This window comes from Ptychodera flava, chromosome 14 (genome assembly GCF_041260155.1).
Source record: "Ptychodera flava strain L36383 chromosome 14, AS_Pfla_20210202, whole genome shotgun sequence".
Lineage (NCBI taxonomy): Eukaryota > Metazoa > Hemichordata > Enteropneusta > Ptychoderidae > Ptychodera > Ptychodera flava.
This window is the reverse complement of record NC_091941.1, coordinates 39,235,581-39,254,840: the sequence shown is the minus strand read 5'-3', so window position 1 is coordinate 39,254,840 and position 19,260 is coordinate 39,235,581. Positions and strand designations below refer to the sequence as shown.

General features: G+C 34.8%; 1 protein-coding gene across 1 annotated transcript; it reads right to left on the bottom strand.

The window, feature by feature from the left end:
• Positions 1 to 2,444: 2,444 nt before the first annotated feature.
• Positions 2,445 to 19,260, bottom strand: LOC139150445 (sec1 family domain-containing protein 1-like). Its single transcript, XM_070722822.1, has 20 exons — positions 19,110 to 19,260; positions 18,230 to 18,389; positions 16,850 to 16,940; positions 15,979 to 16,101; positions 15,206 to 15,293; positions 14,717 to 14,862; positions 14,203 to 14,288; positions 12,440 to 12,539; positions 11,063 to 11,202; positions 10,266 to 10,356; positions 9,369 to 9,442; positions 8,969 to 9,050; positions 8,430 to 8,594; positions 8,002 to 8,081; positions 7,314 to 7,452; positions 5,082 to 5,135; positions 4,804 to 4,856; positions 3,687 to 3,789; positions 3,076 to 3,153; positions 2,445 to 2,856 (listed from the first exon to the last, which is right to left on the bottom strand). Exons 1-20 carry the CDS (start codon positions 19,138 to 19,140, stop codon positions 2,827 to 2,829), a joined length of 1,914 nt encoding a protein of 637 aa, XP_070578923.1. The 5' UTR covers positions 19,141 to 19,260; the 3' UTR covers positions 2,445 to 2,826.

Genomic DNA, 19,260 nt, shown 5'->3' with positions numbered 1-19,260 from the left:
CCATTGATTTCTACTGCAAATTATATGTACGCTGTAAACATAAATTCCAAAACATTCTGCACTGGACGAGAGGGTCACTGTAATCTACACTATGTCATTACAACTCTAACATGTGACAATCTCTGGACACAAAGTGACTAGAGCTGTGTCACGTTATTTGTGCTAACCTGAATGAGTGCAAGAATGTACTGGTTTGTAATATGTGTAGAATACATAGACAACTATGAAATTTTTGAATAAACTTTATTTTGTGTGACATTTTGTTCAATATTGGTCAATTATGATACTTTCAATCAGCCGCTTTGTTTTCAAGCCCCCCTCCCCACCCCCCACCCATCAACTTGGTTCAAGTCCGTGATTATGTGAAATAAAGTCATTTCAGCAGGTTACAATGCATTGATGATACTTTGTGTGAAAGGCTTTGAGTGAGATGATTGCAGGTATAATCCGAACTGCGCTGTCTTCATATCTGATACTGTAGTGCATGTACACATGTGTAGAGTAAACTTGATTGGCAATAAGTTTCTCCCGGAATCACCATCGGTAACTCCAATATGTCCCAGTCAGGAAAAAAGTCACAATTTCTCACTAAATTATTTTCATCCAAGTCCCCCTAATGATTTACCTTAAAAAATTTTTACTGCTAGTTCCCTCCTCTCACTCCCTGTCCCCTCCAGACATGTTTGTGAAAACAGTCTCATCATCAACAGAATTTGGCAATTGATTCTCCAATACTAGCATTATTCTATTGATTGTAAATAAAAACAATGTACTTCATAATTTAATCGCTATCTTCATAATAATTTTACATTCAAATTTACGATGATGCAGGCCACAGATTTGTGTAGTGGACTTGGTGTGAAATTACTCCAATAACATCAATGCTAACCTACCATTAGCTTATGAATTTAACTAGTGACCAAACACACCTGTACACTTGATGGTATTGCATGCTGTCACACCCCCAACCACTTATTGCAATGCAGGTGTCCATATGTTGCATCAATTCAAAGAGTCCTGTGTCATCTTCAGTTTATATTGTGGTTTACAGTAATTGGTACATTTGACAAGCCTTTTTGAAAGGGTAGTAGTGGATGATAGAACATTTCATCATTCCCTTCAAGTAACTATTTTTAAGTTGTAATAGTTTATATTTGCGAAACCATCATTGCAACTGTAAAAGAATGAGAAGTAATTCAATTGAGACATGGGGCACTATAGTTTACATGTGAATGTTTCTTTTTAAGATTTACTTTTCAAGGGTTTTTCCAGTTGCTGTTCTGTGACATTATCAGTGTTGAGACAAATGTCTCATATTATAGATGAATAGTATATATTATGGCCCAAACATGGGACTATGTGCCTGAGGGTAGATGACCATTTGCCAAACGTAAGGAGGGCAAGGGTACATAGTCCCTAGTTTGGGCTATAATGTTTTTATTACATGCCTCTCTCATACAGTTTTCACTCAAAATATTTATGTTTATTGGCAAATGATAATCAAATGCTTTATTTCCATCTTAGACGAAAATCAGTGAAAAATGGAACGATTTTCATCATCCAATGGCACATTGATATATTTAAATTGCTGTTATACGGTTTATCAATTTTTTTATACAAAATTTTTTAAATACCGGATTTCCTAGGCAAAACGTGAAATTTCAACATTTTTACATCCAAACGATTCAAGTTGAAAATAGTTCCGTTTCACTTTCAGTCAAGTGATGACTATGCGGCCTGCAACGTATTCGACGACTCAGAGTCACCATTGAATCCTATGGAGCTCGCAACGTTCCATATATGAGGCACGTATTAATCTGTATGACTGTAGTGTTAAAGTACTTTCATCTGATGGTACACGCTTGTTGTTCATAGTATTGTATTCAAATATCCGTAGACATGATGGCATTGAGAGTATGTCAAACTAAACACTAATGCGTATGAAAATGTTTTTCTCAATAAATAAACACAAAAGTTTTTGAAATAACATGCATGTGACCCTTTCGTTTAGTTTTTGTTTATTGCATTCTTCCATTCTCACAAGCCAGAGCTTATTTCTGCCCAATGAACCAACCCAATGATAGTAACAAGTGTAGCTGTTACCAGGGGGAACCATGGTTTATGACAATGCATTCATTATAAATGGAACTGCTGTGATAATTAATGTCAACAATCAACGTTTTGAGACAATTCAGACTTTTATTAGGGTTATAGCAGTATGACCAGTGAGATTATTCATTCTTTATTTGATACGAAATATTTTCTTTGATGTTGGTAAGTATTCTCTAGGTTATTCACAGCCTTAGTAACATCCTCCTACATTAGTGTTTTCAAAATGGTACTACAAAAACTGAAAGTATGTTATTTACTGAAATGATGGACTTGAACATCTGAAACAAACAAAATAAGATGAAGTGTACAAGAAAACACATCCACCAGTACAATTGAGCATTCAATAAATACTTTATTTTACGCCTAAGCAATTTAAAAATTTTACCTTCGAGATTTTTTGAAGGACAATAACTACCATGCATGCAATATACTTTGTACTGATAAATGGAAGGTGACATTACTTCTAAATGAAGGCAAGTCAGTATGTACAATCTGTAAGCTATAGATCAACGTCCGTCAATAAAATGGTTTGATGAATTTTCCTGTACCAACATTAAAATTAAGTCACAGTTGATATCCCCAGTGGTTTCTAAAGATGCATTGATGTTTACAGAGAACCTGATGCAATGGTTTGATAATAATGGTTTTTCCATCACTACAGTCAGTTTTAACAACTGTAAAAACCCCATCATTGAGACTTCTGTTAACAGCCTACTACTGTGTATCCTGACCAAGCTGGCTCAACTGAAAGAGAAAAAATATGATGTTAGTAGCTCTGACAGTTTTTGAAATTTACACAAATTTGTAAAACATTCATCACATACACCTTTCGTGGAAAACTTACACACACACACATGGCACAAATGGAAAAAATGTCATAACCTGACATTTCTATTTTGCAATCTACATAATTAATGGAATGATGTCACATGTCACAATCAGCATGTTACAAGTATTTCTCACCTGTCTCAGGAACTGCTGTGCATTTAGTAATTCACTGCATCCATATGTAATACGTTTGGATGATGCACTGCCCTTACCCTGTGTTAAAATGATAAATGAATGGATCAGAGAACATAAAAGGAAAACTGAATACATTGTTTCATGAAAGACTCAATAATTTGCACAGTTACACAAATAATTTGAAGTTTATCAAAATCTGAAGGGGGAATCAATCACTATGATGACAGCCTGTCCCATGATTTCCTGTCCAATGCTGTGTTTGACAATTGCCATCATCACTTGAAAGTAAGGTACCTAGGATTATTATCTTAAATATGGAAGAAACAGTTACCATGGCAAATGTCAAGAATGAAAGTAATGGATCTATTTAGACTACTTGCACCAGAGATTTAAAACATGCAGGAAAGAGTTGAAATTATAATTTCATTATATCAAATCAACTGTACATTATGCTAAATGAAATTTGAAGAGTTGAACAAATCATCAATAGTGTCCAAGAAGCATCAACAGACAACACAATGCATTTGAATACTTCGGATGGCTAGAAGCATATCTGTACTGTGAAGGATTGCATTTAATACATGTAAGTACAAAGGGAATGAATATCATACCTTAACATAGTCAACTAAATTCTGGTATTCAATGTAGTTACCACCTCCCACAACAAAGACCATGGCTTCTTGGAATGGAGTTCTATTCCTTGGAATAGATGACCTACGATAAAACAAAGAGCATTCTGACGACCCATTCAAACATAAAATACCTTAGAATATGACATCTAATTCCACATATGACACAACACCTCTTAGAATTTAATAAACCTTGGCAGTTAAAATGTTTTGAAAGATGGTTCACACACTATTGTGATTGTATTGAGTTGACATAGACAACTGCATGTGATGTACTTTTGCTTGGAAAGATAGAGTTCAACCTAGCACTGGTACAGCCAGATGTTATTCATATGATTACATTTTGAAATATTGTGACACACATCAATTTTTTATGACTGAATAGCATTTTCTAGTTTGTTGTATATATAATTAAGATACCAAAAAAAAGACAGGACACAAAATGACTAAAACATATCATGTTTTACACTCTACAATATTTTACTCCCCTTTTAAGACTGTCCAATGATCCATGATCAGGAAACGGTGTCAGTCAAAAATGATTTGTTCTGGTAAACACATATCAGTTTACTCAGTGCAGGAGCTGCCTGCTGAGTTTGGTGGATTCCTTATCAGTCTTAAGACAATAAAACAGACTCTTGTTTACATAGATGCCAGGTCATATAGTCAAGGTCATATAGTAAATTGCTCAGCCAAGTTGCTGGGTAATTACCTAATTTGCTGTACTGAATATACTTGCCTCAGCTGAAAAAATAACTTATGATGAATATGTGGGCTACAGTGTTTTATTCTTGTGTGAGGTTTGAAACAAATCAGCCAAGGTATGTCTAAGATATGTCTGTGTATGGTTGAATGGAAGGTGATCTGTCAAGGTATGTCTAAGATATGTCTGTGTATGGTTGAATGGAAGGTGATCTGTCAAGGTATGTCTAAGATATGTCTGTGTATGGTTGAATGAAAGGTGATCTGTCAAGGTATGTCTAAGATATGTCTGTGTATGGTTGAATGGAAGGTGATCTGTCAAGGTATGTCTAAGATATGTCTGTGTATGGTTGAATGAAAGGTGATCTGTCAAGGCAAGGAGATATCAACTACTTACCCATCACTAACACGGATCATTTTAGGATCAAAGTATCTATAATCTTCTGTGTCCTGTAATTTGAAAATATATCATATTGAACCAGTTACTTAAAAATTACATGAAAAAGTCAGATTGCCTTGGCAACCATTTATCATACTGTCTCTACCTACACTGACAGTGACATTTTCATTGGCAAAACTGACTGTTTCATCAGGTTTCTAGTACATTACTGTAAGCTGCAGCTCAGCCAAACCAGTATATTTATTGTAAATGAGAAAATTTCCATTATGACTTACCTGATTGAACTTTATTTCCATCAATGAATCAACAACTTTGGTAACAGGAAGGTTCTATGAAGGTTGGAAAGAATATGTATTTGTGCTCATTCAATACTGTGGAATACATGTCCTTTGATTGATATATGTTTTCATTTTCAGACAGAATGATAATTATTTGAAAATTAGTTTCCATCCATTTCAATGAATGTAGATATTTTGGGAATTTACTATTTGTGACAAGTTTTGTCTGTAGCTATGTCACATTAATATTTCATCAAACCTCTGATCATATGTAACAATAAAGATATGACTCGTACACAAGAAAACTAAGTACTCAGACTCACTTCCAACCCAACTGGTACTTGAAATTTTACACAAATATATATGTACTGTACGGCCTTAAAGGCACATGAGCTGCAACTATTGACATTATTTAGATTAAAATTATTGACATTATTTAGATTAAAACAAGTCATCGTTGATGACACAGTCCCCACTTGTTAATGGGTACTTTGATTACAGGTCCTCAGAGAGGATAAAGTCCTCTTCATTAGGTCTGTGATAACAATACTTTTGAATAAATTCGCTTGATACATGTCTGAGTTGTAGTTCAGGACATGAAAAAATCGTAACAAAATGGCCACACGGTGGCCGTATTGGATCGTATCACAAAACAAATAAATGTGCATATGTATGACATAGGTCAATGTCCTTGTAGCAAATTTGATTAAAATTGGTTAAGATATGCCTGAGTTATGGCTTGTACATGAAAAAATCATAACAAAATGGCCGCACAGCAGCCATATTGGATCGTATCACAAAACAAATTAATTTACATATGTATGACATTGGTCAATCTCCTTGTACCAACTTTCAATAAATTCGCTTGATACATGTCTGAGTTATGGTTCTGGACATGAAAAAATGTAATAAAATGGCCACACGGCGGCCATATTGGATAGTATCACAAAACAAATCAATGTGCATGTGCATGACACAGGTCAATGTCCTTTTACCAAGTTTGAATAAAATCGGTTGAGTTATGCCTGAGTTATGGCTCTGCACATGAAAAAATCGTAACAAAATGGCCGCACAGCGGCCATATTGGATTGTATCACAAAAAAAATTGATGTGTATAGCTATGACATCGGTCAATGTCCTTGTACCAACTTTGAATAAAATCTGTTGAAACATGCCTGAGTAATGGCTCTGTACATGAAAAAAATCGTAACAAAATGGCCGCACGGCGGCCATATTGGATCGTATCACAAAAAAAATTGATGTCTATAGCTATGACATTGGTCAATGTCCTTGTACCAACTTTGAATAAAATCTGTTGAAACATGCCTGAGTAATGGGTCTGTACATGAAAAAATCGTAACAAAATGGCCGCACGGCGGCCATATTGGATCGTATCACAAAAAAAATTGATGTGTATAGCTATGACATTGGTCAATGTCCTTGTACCAACTTTGAATAAAATCTGTTGAAACATGCCTGAGTAATGGCTCTGTACATGAAAAAATCGTAACAAAATGGTCGCACGGCGGCCATATTGGATCGTATCACAAAACAAATCGACGTGCATCTGTGTGACATATGAAGTAATCCTTGTACCAAGTTTGAATGAAATCGCTCCAGGCATCTCTGAGATATCTGCGTGAACGGACGGACGGACGCACGCACGCACGGACGCACACACGCACGGACATGACCAAACCTATAAGTCCCCCCGGACGGTGTCCGTGGGGACTAATTAGTTCATAGACACGTTTTTACTCAAAGATGTTTACTGAAGTATAATTATCCACTGAGTGGGACTGCATTGGGAGGTTTCAGTAAGACAAATAATAAATAGGTGCCGCACCCAAATATGGCCGCCTCCATGCAACTACATGATAAACTGCGTAAATGGTACATGCACACATTTGAATCTTTACAAATACAACATGGTGCAACCGACTGAAAGGACGGAAAAGGGATTCAATCCACTTTGACGAAAAATTCTCCGTTTTTTCACCAAGTATGGACAAATTTTGAAAATGGTGGGAAATTGAAAATGAAATAAACTCCGTTCATTTTTTTTGCCTATTCTGCCACAAGGAAATGTTGTTGAAGTATAGTCAATGACTATATTGTTCAATCTGTAGATTGTAATGAATATCTGAGGAAGTTGGAGTTACCTTGAGGTTTGACAAATTTCGCAGAGCTGCAGCTCATGGGCCTTTAAACATTTGTTATTGAACTTACATGTTTCTTGACGACAAGATTTTTGACACCCTCCATAACAAATTCTGAACCCTGTGACATGAGTTTGGAAAACATACTGACAGTCTTAGTGCCACCTCCAGCATACATGTTTGGTGCAGATGCCATCTTGGTGTATGCTCTGTAAAGAAAATCATTATCACACAAAGACTAAATGAACAGCAAAATCACGAGCACAAGTTTAATTTGAAAAGTATGTTTATTTTTGTCTGTCTTTTATCTCGTTTTGTGACATTCCCATCCTGATATTAGTAATGATACTTTAAAGAGTATACAACCCAAATACTCAACTGTAGAATTATTGTGACTTTCCAAATTAGCAATTCAGCATATTTTGCTTTTAATGTTTGCATGTTCTCTACTGAAAGGTATGAGCTATCAACACAATCATAAAATACATGTACTCCGGATATAAAAATTCAGAGATAAATTGTATGCAAAAACCTTAACAAAGATAATGCATATTTTCCATGAATCTGCTACACATGCTTCTCTTTGCATCAGGAAATTAAAAGAACTCTATTGAACAAACACAAGTGCTTACAATTATGATGTAAGCATTTGTTAATTTTGCAGCTGGTACCATTTGATGTGATGCCTCTAAACTCAAAAAAATGCAAATGACATAGTGGTTAGCTAATCACAGCTGACTGGAAGAGAATTCACTCACTTCCATCTTTTGATGTAGTACAGTGGAGCAAGATTGCAACCCTGTGCTTCCAGAGCACTAGCATATTGGTCAAATTCAACCTGCAAAGAAAACACCAGACCAAACATACTGTCAGTACTACACACTATCAGTTCAGTGAAAAAAAGATTCCACTTACTACAGGTAACCTTTGGATATGACTTGCAGGTCTATGAAATCAAAGTTATATGTCACATGGTAAAGTTTGCTGATAAAATCTGCTGATAATACTGGTGCAGCGAATTACTCAATGGAATAGTAAAATGGATAAACAATAAGACTGAAAAGGTCAGAAATAATGCTCTCTTGACACACAATTGGATTTCTAATCCTTTTTCATTTACTCTGTTCATGAACATTGCAAAAGTCTTCAGACACAGAAAATTCAGGTTTCAGTAAATGTTACTCACATCAGACATCGGTTGACCACAAATGTAGAAAATAATAAACAATCTCATTTTATCTTCTGGTTTGCCTGCATCTGGATCATTCAACATATCCAACAATGATTTATCTAGGCTTGCTTTGCTCATTAGTTTCTCTTCCATTTCAAAATAAATATCCAATTTTCTTTCCTGTAGGAAGATAGAAGAAAAACAATTACATTCACACATCTTGCATTGTGTGACTTGCATTGCATACCATAAAACTTACTTTGATGACACTTTAATTTGCACTTTTAATTTTTCTACTCTTGAAAATGATTTCAAATGAATGTTTTTGTCACTCTTTTAGTCTGGTATCACTGGAATGATCCAGATATTGCATTATAGTGAAATCATTTTACGCAACACATATGAACATCAGGAGGATACAATATCCACCTAAAAAACATAGTCGAAATGATATAATATTATTTAACAAATAAATGTCATCCATTTACAACTAGTCATAGCATATCACATATTCAAACAGATGTATCCACTCTCATTTGATTTGTATATATTACCTTAATGTGATCCAGTACAGCTGATGCTATGTTGGTGTGCATATCAATGATACGTTTCCTTTCCAGTAGTTCAGGAAGTGAACTGTATGGGATATAAAATGATATCATACATATAATACGTATCAGCAATTTATCATGGATTCCACTGAACTTGAAAAATTCCAAGAATAAAGACTGCAGGTAGACTAATGAATATACAAGATATTCTGACACAAGACAAAGATTAAACAACTATACTGTGGCACACTAAAGGTTGACAATAATGCATTAGCTGAGAAAGGAAAAAATTCACACTCCTCAAATTGATATCATTAATTTTCTGGAATATTTAATTTTTAGGCATAATATGAAACAAGGAATTGGTAAAGCATTTCTTGAATGAAGTCAATTTTCACATTACCTTACAGCTGAAGTTATTTTGGCAGTGTTATCTGATAACATACTAATAGCGCTATCATCTTCTCCTTCCAAACCCTGTACACAACACAACAATGATAATTACACTTAAAACATCATTATTTATAATGATATAACATACAAAATATCAATGCAATACGCGCAGCTATTTTTGAGGAGATGCCATGAAAGATAGATATACAGACACTGTCTTTCCGCAATCAGGTAAGCTTCTATGGTCATATACTTTTGGTACAACCGGAGCTAAAACTAAATTATCAGAATATACTGGTACATTTTTTGCATCAATTAAGGTAAGCTTTTTTCATAAATACACTCCTAGTTTTCTTTGCTTTTCTTGATAATGATACATGCATCTTTATCTTTAAGTCTATACTACACTTGTACACATTTAATAGAATAATGTCAATGCACTGTTCTATTACATGCATTTTCCTAAGGGGTAGTGCTTGACATTTTGAAAATATTTATCTGTTGTCAGATTGTCAGGTGTCAGATTGTTTTGCAAGGAAATTTACTTAGTACATTTACAATTTCAATGGAAAACAAAAGGCTATGACACCTTCTTAATCCCCTTCAAGACTAGAACAAACTTGATCCCTGGGATCGAATCCCCTACCTTTAACATCACAGCAAAGAAAAGAAGAGTTGTCCTTAAACATTACGGGGTAAAAGACCACAGATTACTGGACTCACGACATGCTGTTGTACAATACTACATCATCTTTGAGGAGGTATGTTTGTATTTATTGAGAATTTAAACCATCCAACGCAAAGCACTGATTTGTGTTATATCTATGTGGCCCTGTGTTCTCAATGTATGCCCATTACTGTAGCATGATGTTGGTACTGAGAATACACTTTGAAAGACATGACATACCATTGCACTTTTCAATCTTTTCACTTCATCTTCTGAAGCTCTATAAGACTCTAATTCACTCTGTACAGCTTCTGCTACTGTTGGGAAAGGACTGGAAAAACACAGAAAAAATAAAATAATCTGGAGATATGCAGTCTACCAATCAGACACCAATGTTTGATTCATTACATCCTAATTCTGGACACAAGTGTCAACTCACGCATGGGTTTGCATCATAGTGAAAACAATTATCAAGCTATGCCACATAGATAGGTTGTCTTTTTCACTTGTATTATTTTATTTACCGCAGTTGTGTTTGTTAAATATTTGCGAGTTCTACAATACAAATCTACAAAGTAACATCAACAAGGGTGGTCTAACACATATGGACATGCAAAAGCAGTGTATTTGTCAGCATGATTTCATTGTTAACAATCACTGATAGGAAGAATATTGCTTGTAACAAAACATTCAACAGATAATGATAAAGCAATAATGTACTCCACCTGGCCCATAATGGACAAACTCAAACTTTGTATGACATAAGATACAAGGTTAAGCCGAGTACATTATGTCGTGCAAAGATTACTTGAGTCTATTTTGGGCTAGTCGGGATACATTATTACTATAATTTTATTGTCTTGGCAATGCCAGCAAAGTTGTAGATGTGTAAAGCACTGGAGCCACAATGGTGGATAATTGGATACATTATCAGCAATAATCTGGGGATAACATCACAAAATTCACGAGTATTTACAAAGCCATAATATAATATCAGTTATTTAAAGGCAACATGAAGGCAATATCAACTTTCTTACCTTCCTTTTTGATTACTCCAAAATTTGTCTTTGGGATTGAGGTCATATGTTTTGGTCTTCTTCTTTGGTCTAGCTCCTGATGGAGACGCTGAATGTGTTTCTATTGTTTCTTCAATTGACACTTGATTCAACTGTAAGTCCTACAATGTTGACAAAAAATTGCATTATAGTAATATAGTTTAAGTTACTTGTAAAGTTACAGAATGAATAATTTCTCCTAGCGTGGTTATGCCTAACACTGCATCATAATCTACAAATATTAGCGTATTTTTGTTTTGTTTTGTTTACAAGTACAAATTTGATTAAGACCCAAGTTGACAGTATACTTTTACTGTAAAAGAATTTTGGATAGTCACATCATAGTATCAGAATAGGAATAACATGGCCATCATTCATACATGATTGCTCTGAAGACAAGTTGTTTTTGAAGTCATGTATCCTCATGGCAAATCAGCTGAAATTGTTGCCTGTTCTGCAGATCTGATGTATTCTTTAGGTTTATGCATTCAGAATGCCACAGGTAATGATCACCATTGATCTGTTATTAAAGAGGTTATTTCTCTCAAATCTAATTACCATATAGTGGTATGTTGTTACTATTTTAGGACTTGACCAATACATAAATATTTCTATTATTATGTCATACATGGTCATTCCATCAGTACCTTTCCCCTGCAGAGCAGAAATTGCAAAAAAAGCCATAAAATGACACTGATAATGTATGTTTATGAACATGCAGAGAAAGGAGAATTCATGATTATATGTAGCTTCTAGGCAATAAACGGGTGTTGTCTTAAAAACAGTCTCTACTTCTGTTTGTGTATTCTAAACTAAAGATCTTTTGCATCTTATCCCCAATAGTATACTAAGTAAATTGTAATACTGCCAAGGCATCACTGACATTGTCAACTCATATTGTCAGAGCATATATACATGAATTCTTGACAAACAATTAATTTACTGCATTACACTTTTATAATATAAAATACAAATCATCCTTGATTCCAACTTTTGTACCAGATGTTGTGCAATTTTCTTTATGAGGAGAAAAGAGTTTACTGTCAGCAGGTTGGAGTTAACATAGGTCAGGTTAGCAGAAACAATTGTTTGTCTATGCTTTACTAACATCTATAAAGCAGGTATGTCATACCTGTAAGTTGAGAACAGTGAGTTGATTGCATTGCCATTTATAATATCTCTAAACACTAGCACATTGAAACCGGTATGGACACAGATGGCTGGCAGTCACCACTTATCTCTGTGTCTCTCTATGTATTGCCAGTTGCTCTGTATCTATTTGTTAATCTCTACTGGTACTGACCAATAACATTATGTGCTGCTAGACATACATCTATTCTTTCGATGATGTGTACTTACAAGAACATCATGAGCCAGGGCTTGATATGTCCATGTATGATGTAATGTTGTTGCTAGATCCATATTTCTGTCTAAAATGACCAATAGTGGCCTCTGAAAACTATCAAAATATAATGAAGAAAAAATTAGAATCCTACAAATGGAGATACATGCTGGCTAGAATTTAGTCCAATGTGTTATTTCATAAAAGTGCTTGATTTCCTGGTTATGACTGATCAAAGGAGATAATCTGTCCAATTACTTCCTATTTTTATGCACCATACTAATTTTATTATATTCATTTAGTGTATTGAAATTTATCCCAAAGTAAACAGTAAAAAGGCCTACATAGGAGTACATGACTGAAAAGGTGCAAATTACCAATACAAAGTCAGTCCACAACAATACACTACATAAAATAAAAAGCCAAAGTAAAATGTACAACAATTTAAACTGAAAACAATGTAACAATGAAAAAATACCGCAATTATACGGTGTCGCTCAAATTTGATCAGAATCGGTATATACCAGTATGGTTACCAAAGATCAACAATAAATATTGTTTCTATCTGTTCAGTGTAGGAAAATTCTACGTTAATGTTATGACAATGATTTCTGCACAGTACAACCAGAAAAACAACAAGAAATATTTAAACCAGAAAAAAAGAATGACAAAAGTAAATAAGGTCTGAAACTTTAGGTACTGGACGTCAACTTTAGCAACATGCACAGCACTACAGCTAGCCCCTCTTAGTTTGAGCATAGACAGTCTTCCCCCCCCCCCCTCTACTGTCTATGGTTTGAGCAGGTCTGTTAATATGTAACAGTTCATAAACAATGACAGGAAATGACTCAAGCCTGTTACAGTCACTGGCATGCCATCACTCCTGCACATTTGCAGGATTTCCCTTTTTCTTACCTCATTTGCGCATTTTTCACACTGACATGTTCATTTGAACAAATTCACATCTCAACCCCTGCATCTACCTGTACACCAAATACTGAGATTGTAGCTTTGGCGGTATGGGAGCCTTTGTGTGTGACGGACATACATCCGCACATACATACATACAGACATGCAGACGCCACCGACTCATCATATAAGCTCTTTTTGGTATTTATATATAAAAAAACAAATGTGAGCTAAAAATGAAAAACATGTTTATATGTTTATAAAAGTCTGCATTTACTATAAAGCAGCAGACTGTCCTTGAACAAGCATTTTGAGGATCAAATGAACTATAAAATTTATCCCCATACCACATTTTTATTGCCTGGTTAAATGTAGCCGTTGAATTGATGGTCCCTAATGACCTGGGGTAAATTATTCCATATTAAAATAAGCTATGCTATTGAAAAAGAGATGGAAGCAACAATGAGTAGAAACAGTTTATTCTCAGTGCATTTAAATCAGCACTGAGATGAGATTGATGTGCATGTTGAGGAATGAAAAGTCATCAAACTTATGAATGTTTTTAGAATAAAATCCATTAATACGTATATGACAGAATATCAGGCCAAGCATCTCCATATGTAATGACAGGGGTAAAAAGATGGTCAGAAACCAATCTCCATTTATAATAAACCAATAGGATAATGGCGGATGTATCTAGGAGTATGTATCTAGTCACTGCTTTCTGAATTCTTTCTAATTTGACTATGATTGACTGCTAGTTTGAAATTTGACTTAAAAAATGACAAATACTATAAAACGGTAAAACTCTTTTATGCAATATCAAAAAAACTTTAAAGTGAGTCACAGAAGCAATGTGTACAAATCTTACCTGACTTGGCCTGATTGTATTCCATCTGCAGTGAACAGGCTGTTTCTAGCATCTCTCAAATTTTCTCTCAGTTTTTTGTCAAGTTTCTGGTTTAACAAGGAAGAGAAGACAAACGGTGTTTAATGTATTATAAGAAACAATTCATTTCAAACATAGACTACTAAATGGAAGAAGGAGCTGGAGACAATAATGCATATCTTTTAAAAAACATTTGTAATAAACTTCAATTAACATTGAATGCACACGCTTACAATTTCATACAAAATTGTACTAATTTTAAGCTTTCAAACAGACTATCCACAATATCAAATAAAAGCTTCACACTGTCAATAATTCATTGCTATCAATCTGCTATGTCCACAATAATAGTTTGAAGTTGATGGGATATATCGTGATAGATCATACAATACATATCAAATGCCCCATGCAAGAAGAGGTAATTCCAAGATCAGGTCACAGATAAAATCTGATCACATTTTCTGTGTGAATCTGATAAATCTGATAAGCAACAGACCTCAGCAACCATTTCAGCTGCATTTCCCCTTGGACATCTGATAATTGGTACAACTCCTAATGTCACAAACACTGAAAACAGACTATTCACCATAATGTCCATAATTTCTTCAATTTCTGTGTCCTTAACATCACCTCGGTTTATCGCTGTTGGAAAGTGCAGAAAAGTAGCAAATGTTGAATTTAATAAAGGCAAAGCAATTGTATATTTGTTTGCCCTATGTAACATGCAGCTTATGCATTAGAAAAAGTATTGAAATTACAAATATATAGCTTGGGAGATATCAAACAGGGTAGCAAGTTTATTTTCTGTCTGAATCAGTGCTTAATCAAACTGTACTGGTGTATCAATAACTAATTACATTGCTTTCCTAATGGCACTGTATTAACTTCTTTTCAGTGGCTAAATATTGATGTGAAATTGAAACCTATTTGGCTGTTTTGTAATGCGCTACGTGCATAATGTAAAAATATGTGATTTTGAACCTACCATAGTATGTAATGGCAGACCTGTCTTGATGTCGTATTGTAAACATATCATCTTCTAATGTGATAAAATTTAAATATTGGTCAAAGATCTGTATTGAAGAATATAAAGACAAGATGCAAGCAATATTAGTGACTTATCATTTATACAGTGTTTTTGCGAAGGACTGGAAACATAGGTAAGGTGGTTTGGGAACCACAGTACCATTTCCTAGGTCCTCTAACTTATATGATTGCATGGATAAACAGTAGGGAACCATAATAACACAACTGGGTAAACCAGGTGTATCTGGGTTACTGCCTTTAAATTTACAAAAGCTCTGTTGTGTCTAATCTTTAAAGCTAAAATACTGTCCGACAAAGTCATGTAATTCAGTATAATTTCAGACAGACCACAAACCTGTCTTATTTGGGTGACAGCATGCACACTAATACAGACACATTCTACATTGCTGGCAATAGTAGGTCAAAGTTCATAGTGTCATGGGTACAGCTGAATGTAATATTGAGTAAAATGAAAATAAACATAGCATATAGATGTAAATGAGGACATTGTCTGCACTGACAAGTCATTTTACTTTTCCTGTCTACTTATTAAAAAATAATCTCCACTGAGATGCATACAGTACACACATTACTTTTATTCTTTTCCTATTTACTTGTATAGACTGGAAAATGGAAAGACAAGGGAGTGAAACACAAATTCTTCATATTCGATAGGTGAAGTGGCATAATTCAAGTTTTTTCAAAACTCTTTTCAGAAACTTTTTCCCCCACCTTACAGATATGTGAGACTGAATTTGACTGCAATGCTGCACTTGCCAAATCTTCAAGTCGTTGTCTGGATATTGCTGAGATAAAGTTCAAATAATATGATTCATACAGTTGGTTTCCCAGGTCCTACATGACAAACAACAATTTGCTCCCTGTTAGTAAAGAGAATCTTAACTTTTGTGAAAAGACGATGAATCTTAAAACAGACAAAATTTGCCAAATGCTGTAATGTTTTACATACCAGAAAAGAAAATGCAGTAGTTATAGCACATATGCTCATCCTAGATTTGATGACAGTCATCTTACATTTTGGAAAGTACAGCACAGTACAACTTTTCAAATTGAACAGTATTGACATACGGATGATTATCTGTCTGAAAACATAAAATCACCATCTTTTGAAGTTATTGTAGTTGTTTTACTTTCATGGAAGAAGATGAAAGAATTGTGCTTTTGTAAGTAGACTCTGACACTCTTCTGTCACTCTACTTCTGAGATGTAACACAAAAATATTTCAATGGTGTGTTTTCAACTTTCGCAAAGAAATGACATAAACTGTAAATAACATTGTATGATTGTTGGGTAGAGGTGGGTTGATAAATGTACACGACAACATTATTGACAACTGATGTAATTTCATTTAGTAATACATATAAATAAAATAATAAAAACATTGCTGAATTTGTCATTTAAGATAGTAATATGATGAGATGACCTTGGAACCTGGACAAGAACTCCATAGAGACAGATTACTCAATAACTGTTCAATAAACATATGTCATGACAACCATCAAGAGTTGATGTAACTTTAAGAAGTCATTTTGTACGGCATGAATTATTGCTGCAAACCTTTGAAACTATAAGATTAAATCACCTGACAAATTCTTTGGGTGTTTTCCTCGGTTGGCATTACAAAGTATATGGCTGGAACATCAGGTATTGGATCTCTATCAGAATGAAGGAGACTGCAGAGACAAAAGATAAACACAAGTTATGTAAGCTTTACTATTTTCAAACAACAGATAACATCAGTTAGTGTACCATCACTTAGTACCTACTGGTACCTGATCTATGCCCAGATCAATTGGATGATTTTCCATACATTGGATTTCCTGCTTAGAAATGGCTTTACCTAGTTAAATTCCTATATTTCAGTGCTGAACCCTATCAACTCGCACAATGATAGAATGCTTACTTTTTACTGTTATTTCTTTTTCTCAGAGGATGAAATTTAGTCTTACATTCAAAAAAACCTGATTAATTTGATAGGCACCTTAAAGTCACTGTTCGCAATCCCTGGGATTGCCTTTGTTCTAGTCTGTAAGAGGATTATGGAGGTGTGACAGCCTTTTGTTTTCTATTGAAATTGTAATCTGGTGGGTAAATTTTCTGATGAGACAATCTGGTGCCAACACATGCCTTTAAGATCAAAAGATTAAGATGTTGGCAAACCTAGGAAAAAAAGTTGATATCTGGCTCAATAATTTCCTGAAGCTATGAAAATCAAAGTTTATCGCATGATATTGATTCTTTCTTCTACAGAATCTTCTTTATTTTACTCTCTCAGATACCTTGCTTGGAAAAAGCAATATCAGTTGAAATCAAGCAGCAAGAATAGTGCATTTTTACTATACTGGTATGTACAATCAATGCAGGAAAAATTCAAATGGTTGTAGTTTAATAACACGGTGCTGTTAACCATTTCGTTTCATTAATGTCAAGACTCTTATTTAATTGTCCATACTGTGGGCACACGAAACACTCCAGATGACACTTTCATTTTTCTGACTTGTTTTTACAATATGCATTCTACTATGAACCTGTAGATATTTTGATGCTGAAAGTTGTCTGTCCAAAACAAAAGATACTGAGGCTCTGATGGATTTGTGCTCTGAGGCTCTCAACTTTATTAGAACAGATTGTATTTTATAAGCTGGTTCTGTCATAGAGGGAAGGTTTTAGCAGATACTGAAATGGGATGACTACTGATGTTCAGAAAGACTCTCTCTCTCTCACTCTCTCTCTCAATTGGTCACACATACAAACAAATAGCAGTGGTAATATTGACATTGAAATAAATAGGCCTATCATTATGTACAAAAAATAGAATGGTCGATTACAGTTCTTTCAGAAATTCTCCCCAGGTAAACTGTGGAAATCTCTGCTGACCCCCCTGTCAGTCCCAATGGGCCTTTCAAGTTCTGACAGAACTTACATTGTCATTTGAGTCAGCTAAAATGAATGATATACTCACAGGTGAAGTGTAATTCCCATATCTCTGAGTTCTCTCACTGATAGTAAAGGTGAGATGATATCTTGTCCAAATCTGTCGTAAACCAACACTTTCCATACTGGTTCTGCTGTATTTGCCTTAGTTGGTGAGGTGTTTAGATTTAACATGCGTTTCAAGGCAACTGTGAAAAATTATATTTCAATACAGTTGTATTAATTTTCAGTAAGAATAATTCCTTTTTGTTATTGCTCATTGCTCATTCTATTCTGCTAATTCATGTTTTTAATGCTTTGGATAAAATCGAAATCATGAGGAGTGAAACATCAGAGTGAAATGTTTTTGGTGTATTGTGCAAAGAGAGGTTTCTGGGCGTACTTTTCGTCAAGTTATTGTCTCCCAGGTAGACGAAGACTAGAGGAAATCATTACAAATATTTCAGCTCTGGAAACCAAAACCTCTCAGCTTAATCTAGAGTACAGTTTAATTCGACCGAACACTCAACTTTGCTCATTTTTATTTCCAAAGTCTGACATGTCAACAACGTAATACCTCCCCATACTTCAGCCAAGTGTGTAGGAATGGATTGCGTCCGGAAAACTGAGGGGTAATTTCCTTCGTAAAATTCTAGTTCTCACACTCATTTATTCGGTGTCGATGTATACAACACTGCTTTGATTGTGTATGCATTGCCATTGTATACAACATATTATATTTGTGTTGCCGTACTGTTGGTGACAGGTTTCAACGACAAATGAAATTTGATGTTAGGTATCGCATTTTAGAATACTTTCACTTCAATTTTTTGTAGTAGAAAAGATCTTCCGATTTTTACTAATTGACATAACTGCTAACTACTCGAGTGAACGCTTCTAGCGAATCGAACCAGGAAGTTTTTGCTTACCGATTTGCTTTTCGCGAATGGTGGTCGCCATATTGGTTATTTTTATTACGCATGCCCTGTAGACGTGGCACCTTCTGAGTGTGGCGTCAGCGCTAAATCATGACCATAGCTTAGGGAACGAGCACAATTAACGGCAGGGGGGTCTGGAAGA

Excerpts from the sequence above, each read along its gene's own strand:
- LOC139150445 (XM_070722822.1), bottom strand. The coding sequence starts at position 19,140 with ATGGCGACCACCATTCGCGAAAAGCAAATCG. Across the intron at positions 9,443-10,265 it reads AAAGATTGAAAAGTGCAATG|GGTTTGGAAGGAGAAGATGA; the intron begins GTATGTCATGTC and ends TGTTGTGTACAG. Across the intron at positions 3,790-4,803 it reads ATGATCCGTGTTAGTGATGG|GTCATCTATTCCAAGGAATA; the intron begins GTAAGTAGTTGA and ends GTTTTATCGTAG.